At 44.4% G+C, this 7,500-nt stretch overlaps 1 protein-coding gene across 2 annotated transcripts in view; it reads right to left on the bottom strand.

The window, feature by feature from the left end:
* The window catches only part of LOC143293457 (uncharacterized), a 76,170-nt gene that overhangs the window by 4,935 nt on the left and 63,735 nt on the right, over positions 1 to 7,500 (bottom strand). For both annotated transcript variants that reach the window (XM_076604328.1, XM_076604329.1), the window contains exons 11-15: positions 7,336 to 7,500; positions 4,595 to 4,686; positions 3,721 to 3,887; positions 1,024 to 1,540; positions 340 to 437 (exon numbers count right to left, since the gene is read on the bottom strand). The exon at positions 7,336 to 7,500 is cut by the window's right edge and continues 14 nt beyond it. In XM_076604328.1, coding sequence (XP_076460443.1) covers positions 340 to 437; positions 1,024 to 1,540; positions 3,721 to 3,887; positions 4,595 to 4,686; positions 7,336 to 7,500 — 1,039 coding nt within the window. The remainder of the gene's footprint in view (positions 1 to 339; positions 438 to 1,023; positions 1,541 to 3,720; positions 3,888 to 4,594; positions 4,687 to 7,335) is intronic.

The raw sequence follows: 7,500 nt of genomic DNA, 5'->3' as shown, positions 1-7,500 counted from the left end.
ATATGAATATTACTATTTTATTATTATTATTATTATTATTATTACCTTTTTATATTATAATTATTATTTATTTATCTATGTAAGCTTATCTATTATTTATTCACCTTTTTTTGGTTTCTCTCAAGGCCTGACTAAGCGCGTTGGGTTACGCTGCTGGTCAGGCATCTGCTTGGCAGATGTGGTGTAGCGTATATGGATTTGTCCGAACGCAGTGACGCCTCCTTGAGCTACTGAAACTGAAACTGAAACTTTTGAACAGCAGGCGTCCCCAGTCTGGCTGTTTTTTTTCCTATGACTAAGAAGTGACTATGCAGACTATGGCAGGGAAAACATAGTTACCCAGATTTTTCTTCTGTTTTGATAAATAGACGACGAAGCCTTCCTCAGGAGGGGGTGGTGAGGGAGGAGGGGGCACAGGCGCTTTCTCCACGATGATTCTGAAACACACCAAAAATATTGTTCTGTCTCACCTGAACTCAATACAATCGAAACGAATTAAAAAAAAAAGAAAAGAAAAAGAAATGAAATAAAGAACAAAAGAACCGACCTGACCCGAACACAACTGAGATCACTCTTTCTCTCTCTGTCTCTGTCTCTCTCATCATTCTCTCCGTGTTCCCATGTCAGTCTGTCTGTCTGTCTGTCTGTCTCTCTCTCTCTCTCTCTCTCTCTCTCTCTCTCTCTCTCTCTCACACACACACACACATCTGTCTGCCTGTCTCACACACACACATACACGCGCGCATACGCATACATACACACACGCGCACCACACACAGCAACAACAACAGCAACAGAAGTGAAACTGACTTTTATTTCCATGCATTCTATGTTTGTCAGTAAAAACCGTGTGAAGAGATGTAACACTGCCCTTACCCGAACAGAACTGGTCACACACACACACACACACACACACACACACACACACACACACACACACACACACACACACACACACACACACACACACACACACAGCATACCCCACCCCCACCTCCACACACACACACACACAAAACTTACACTTCCACATCATCTCTCCACTCCGGCGGGGGAGGCAAGGTGACGTTGCTGTTCAAACGGTTCTGATGATCGACGCCGTTGACTCTGGAAGACGAAGACGGAGGAGGCCTGAAGGCGCTGCTGCGGTTGTTGCTGCTGACTGTAATTGGCCTATGCACCATCTGCTGCTGCTGCTGCTGCTGTTGTTGTTGATGGTAGTGACTTGTCTGTGGTAGTGTTGGAGTGGTGTTGTTGTAGTTAGGCCTTTTCATCATCATCATCTGCTGCTGCTGCTGCTGTTGTTGTTTTTGCAGTTGTTGTTGTTGTTGATGGTAGTGACTTGGCTGTGGTGGTGGTGGGTTGGTATTGTAGCTGTTGTAGTTGTAGTTGTTGTTGTTGTTGTTGTAGTTGTTGTTGTTGCTGTAGGTAGGTGTCTGGTTCTTGTCGTGACTGCGGAAAGCGTCAACGACCTGGATCTGACGTTGTCTGTCCCGTTGTTCATGGTCCACGGACTGGATGTGGAAATGACCGTCTGCGTCTGATACATTGTAAACGTATTTTATTATTACATTGTTATCGTTGTCGCCTTTGTCGCCTTCGTCGTCATCATCGTTATCATTATTACCATAATTTATGTTCATCAGCTGTCGTCAGTCCAAAAAGCAAAAGTATATTTTGAAGCTTAAGTATATGCTAGGCACAGAGGCACATTTCTCTGTCTGTCTGTCTGTCTCTCTCTGTGCCTGTGTTTGTTTGTTTGTCTGATCGTCCATTTCTGTCTCAGTCTGTCTCTGTCTCTGTTTTTCTCTGTCTGCCTGTCTGTCTCTGTCTCTTTCACACACACATACATATTCACAAAACTGCCCCTTCCTATCACTGTGGCTGCCTTCACCTCTACACTCCATCTCGCTCACTACGATCGGCACTCTGTTTACGCATTACGTTCTTTCTCTGTCTCTGGACCTTGCAATTGGAATGAACTTCCTCTTTCGCTTCGTCAAGTCTCCACATTCAGCTCTTACAAGTCTGGCCTTAAAACCCACCTCTTCCCAAAATAGCCTCCCTTGCCTGCCTCTTCATTGTCTTCAGTTTCTCCAGTTTTAGAGTTATGCATGCGTGTGAATGACTGGTGGGAAAGCGCTTTGACTTGTCTCTGCACAAGATTCAGCGCTATATAAATACCATTATTATTATTATTATTATTATACATGCAGCTCAGTCATCTATTAGTGCGTGTAAGAGGCTGAGCCACTTTGTATCCATCAATTGTTCCTCATGTCTTGCCATCATTTCGCATGCAGGTAGATAAAAAAAACAACTCAGAGACCATGTATATTTCAATTTGTCTGAACGCAAGTGGGTTTTGATAGACTATGAAAACTGAACTGGGGAATCCAGATTGTGACTTTTCTTACACACAATCCTTCCAAGGCAAGGAAGGCAAGGCAAGGTAAGGCAAGGCAAGGCTCACCAATAGCTGGTCAAGAATGTTAAGGCGTGGGGGAAGAGGTGAAATCACACACACACACACACACACACACATACACACACACACACACACACACACACACACACACACACACACATATATCTATATATCTATATCTATATATCTATTTTTTTAAGATACTTTTGAAACTGAACTGGAGAATCTACTTATTACACACGACCTTTTCTAGAGAAGGCACGACATGGCAAGACACAGACAGACAAGGCAAGGCACGGAAAGACACAGACAGACAAGGCCCGGCACGGCAAGACACAGACAAGGCACAGCAAGACACAGACAGACAAGGCACAGCAAGACACAGACAGACAAGGCACGGCACGGCAAGACACAGACAGACAAGGCAAGGCACGGAAAGACACAGACAGACAAGGCCCGGCACGGCAAGACACAGACAAGGCACAGCAAGACACAGACAGACAAGGCACAGCAAGACACAGACAGACAAGGCACAGCAAGACACAGACAGACAAGGCACGGCACGGCAAGACACAGACAGACAAGGCACGGCACGGCAAGACACAGACAGACAAGGCACGGCACGGCAAGACACAGACAGACAAGGCACGGCACAGCAAGACACAGACAGACAAGGCACGGCACAGCAAGACACAACAGACAAGCCGCCAAGACCAGACAGCAAGGCACGGCACGGCAAGACACAGACAGACAAGGCACAGCAAGACACAGACAGAAAAGGCAAGGCACGGCAAGACACAGACAGAAAAGGCAAGGCAAGACACAGACAGAAAAGGCACAGCAAGACACAGACAGACAAGGCACAGCAAGACACAGACAGACAAGGCACAGCAAGACACAGACAGACAAGGCACAGCACGGCAAGACACAGACAGACAAGGCACGGCACGGCAAGACACAGACAGACAAGGCACAGCAAGACACAGACAGACAAGGCCCACGGCAAGACACAGACAGACAAGGCACAGCAAGACACAGACAGACAAGGCACAGGCAAGACACAGACAGACAAGGCACGGCAAGACACAGACAGACAAGGCACAGCAAGACACAGACAGACAAGGCACGGCAAGACACAGACAGAAAAGGCCCGGCACGGCAAGACATAGACAGACAAGGCACGGCAAGACACAGACAGACAAGGCCGGACACTGCAAGACACAGACAGACAAGGCACAGCAAGACACAGACAGACAAGGCACGGCACGGCACGGCACGGCTAGCGGTCTCACCAATGACGGTGGTCATGAACTTGGGGCGGGGCTTGCCGCGGGACTCCGAGCGGTGCACGGGGCTGAGCGGGAGGTGCAGCTTGCTGGACGTGCTGTCGAACGACGTCAGCTCGTGGCGGGCCACCAGGCTGTCAAAGCGGCCCACGTGACTCGGCAGCACCACCCCTCTGAGGCAAACATGGGGGTGGGGGTGGGGGTGGGGGAAACAAATAAAACTGCAGGAAAAAAAAGAAGAAAAATCCGTAAAAGAAAATGGTGCATGGCGCTTTTCAGGTGTAGCTACGCGCTCTCTCTCAGTGGGGAGAGGAGCCCGAATTTCACACAGAGAAATCTGTTGTGACAACAAGAAGTAATACAAAATAAAATACAATAATTTTTTATAACAACATGGTGCGGGAGGGGGGATGGGAGCGCCTGTGGGAGGGGGGGAGGGGAGCCCGGGAGGAGGGGTACATAACTAACAGCAGAAGTAGCATTCAGTATACTGAGTTGTAGCTGCAGCAGCAGCAGCAGCAGCAGCAATTAGAATTTTGGAGCTATGGCTCTCAGAATTTCTTGTCCTTTTTTTTGTTTTGTTTTCGTTTTTTTTTTGTTTTTTTGTTTTGTTTTTGGTCTGTATCGTCGTCATCATCACCATCAAAGTCGTCGTCGTTATTGTTGTCGCCATTATCATCACCATCATCATCATCATCATCATCATCATCATCATCACCATTGTCGGTCCATTATAAGACAGAGAAGAAATAGAACAGGACAAAAAACAAAAAAGAACCCATGCACACACACACAGATCGTAGAATCTCTGTCTGCGCGCGCGCGCGCACACACACACACACACACACACACACACACCTCCCCATGTCCAATTACTGACCTGATGTCTTTGAGCAGCTGCAGTTTGTCCGGCCTGTCCAGTATGGCCATCAGCATCTCCACCAGTCTGTCCAGGTCCTTCTGTTCCTGATACTGACCGTCACCAACACCACCACAACATGACTTAAACAAGCGGTGAAAAAAAGGAAGCAGAAGATGGCAAGTATAAAAGAAACAAGAGAGGCAAGGCCTTCAAGACTCACTTGTGATACACTTAAAAAAAAATCCAAGCTTTTTATGTATTGAGTATAATTTCAAAATGTAATGTTTAAGATGAGAAAGATCAGCTTAAAGCGAATTACGTCCCCTAGCATTACTTACAGAGTATTTTCCCTTTTTTACTATCTGCACCAAAAACGTTTGCAAAAAACAACAAAAAAACTTCCATGCTTAGCAAAAGAAGTTCCTGTTTGAACAAAAAATGATAATAATGACTGCTCTTGTTGTTGGGTCAGAATATCAGATCAAAGTGCCAAGTTTAGAGAATACAAAAAATATAAATATAACAGTAAATGCAGTTTGCATATAATTAGGCTTCATTTTTTATTTTTTTTAGGTGCCCATCCTAGAGGTGCAATATTGTTTTAAACAAGATGACTGGAAAGAACTGAATTTTTCCTATTTTTATGCCTAATTTGGTGTCAACTGACAAAGTATTTGCAGAGAAAATGTCAATGTTAAGGTTTACCACGGACACACAGACACACAGACATACAGACACACAGACACAGACACAGACACACACACACACACACACACACACACACACAGACAACCGAACACCGGGTTAAAACATAGACTCACTTTGTTTACACAAGTGAGTCAAAAAGGAGCAGGGTAAGGAGGGTGGGTGATGATGACTATGATGATGATGATGATGTGGAGGAAAGGGTGAAGAAGAACAAAGGGAGTAGATAAGGAGGAGAATAAGGAGAAGGAGAAGAAGGAGGATGTTTAATCCTCTACATCCCAACAAAGAAGCAGAAGAAGAAGGCGAAGATAAAGAAAAAGAAAGTGGAGGGGAAGGAGGGTTGAAGAGGAGGAGGAGGAATATGTTCCTATTATATCATTGAAATGTTTCACTTTATCTTAAAGTGTAATTTTTGTTTTCTTAACTAAATGTTTTCTTTTAACATGATAGTTAATATGTATGCTGTGATCAAAGAAGGGTGTGCCAGTTGCTCATTCGGTTTTTTTTTTCTTTTTTTTTTTTTTCTTTTTTCGGTTTTATCTGTTGATGAGCATTTGTCTTTTTAAATGTTATTATTATCTTACTGAATATTCTTCTTTTTATAATGATTGAAACGTACACGTGCGCGCGCGTGCGCGCACACAAAACGATGCGTGCGCGCGCGCGGGCACACACGCAACACGCACACAGTTGTTGCACTCTGAATGTAACAGTATCTTACCCACATGTTTTTCTTTTTACATAATAATTGATGTGTACATGGTGATAAGTGAAGGGTGTGTCAGTTTTGTTTTTTGTTGTTTTTTTTTGTGCTGACGGGCATTTTATTTTAAGTGAGCCTAAAGAAAATTTTCTGTTTTTGGTTGAAGCAGATAATAAAGTATTTTGAATTGAATTGAATTGAGAAGAGGAATAATAATAATAATAATAATAAGAAGAAGAAGAAGAAGAAGAAGAAGAAGGGGAGGAGGAGGAGGAGAATAAGAAGGAGAAGAAGGAGGAGGTTTAATCCTCTTGATCAACTATGGTCACTCTGGGGGCGCGAGCTGCCAAGTTTATGGTACCACCTCGTAAAGGATGTGACATTTTGTCACGCAGAGACGAAGAAGAAGAAGAAGAAGAAGAAGAAGAAGAAGAAGAAGAAGAAGAAGAAGAAGAAGAAGAAGAAGAAAACAAAACAATAACAGCATGGACAATAATACGACAAAAACCTTGTCATCCTCCTAGTCATTATTGACCGCAAAGAACAACAGCAATATATAGATAATTATCTTAAACAGTAACAGAAGCAACAGCAGTTGTTGCATCATCAGCATGATCTTCATATCACAGTCATGAAATCGATATCATCATTACCATTGTAATCATAATCAACATCATCATCCACGGCAACAACATAAACAATAATGGCGACAGCAGCTATAACGAAGATAATTACATTAACCATGGCATCATTATCTTTGATTACATTAACCAGTGATCGCCTTTATGACCAAGACGACTAGATAGTACCAACTGAACGTAAGAACAAATAGGGCAGGAACTGAATGAAGTTGAACGTTTTCGATTTGCCTACTTGAAAAGAGCGTGTTTAAGTACCTGCACGCACAAGCATACACATTCTTCACATGAGCACGCACGCGAACACACACAAACACAGATACACACACAAGCACGCGCGCGCATATTTTCACACCTACATACACACACGTATGGACGCAAGCACTCACAGTACAGGCGAGCACACACACACACACACACACACACACACACACACACACACACACACACACACACACACACACACACCCCCGAAAGATTTGGAAACACACACACACACACACAAACACACACACACACCCCGAAAGATTTGGAAACACACACACACACACACACACACACACACACACACACACACACACCCGAAAGATTTGGAAATACACACATACACACACACACACACACACACACACACACACACACACACACACACACACACACGAAAGCGAGAGAGAGAAGACAGCCATAGACCTCTGCAATCAACCGTGTACCGTTTTTAGGTGTCGGAGTACGGCGTCGCTTTCGTCTTTGTCCAAAAGGTGTCTCGCCCTCTCCTCCACCATCATGAGGTTGTATTTCTCCTCTGTTTGTTGGTTCATCATCTGCGAACCGAAACTCCGCTCGAAGATGCCCTTCTTCCGAATGGAGCTCATGGA

The sequence above is a fragment of the Babylonia areolata genome, chromosome 19 (assembly GCF_041734735.1).
Source record: "Babylonia areolata isolate BAREFJ2019XMU chromosome 19, ASM4173473v1, whole genome shotgun sequence".
In the NCBI taxonomy this organism is placed as follows: Eukaryota; Metazoa; Mollusca; class Gastropoda; order Neogastropoda; family Buccinidae; genus Babylonia; species Babylonia areolata.
Note: the sequence above shows the minus strand (reverse complement) of the source record. Positions and strands in the feature narration are given on the sequence as shown.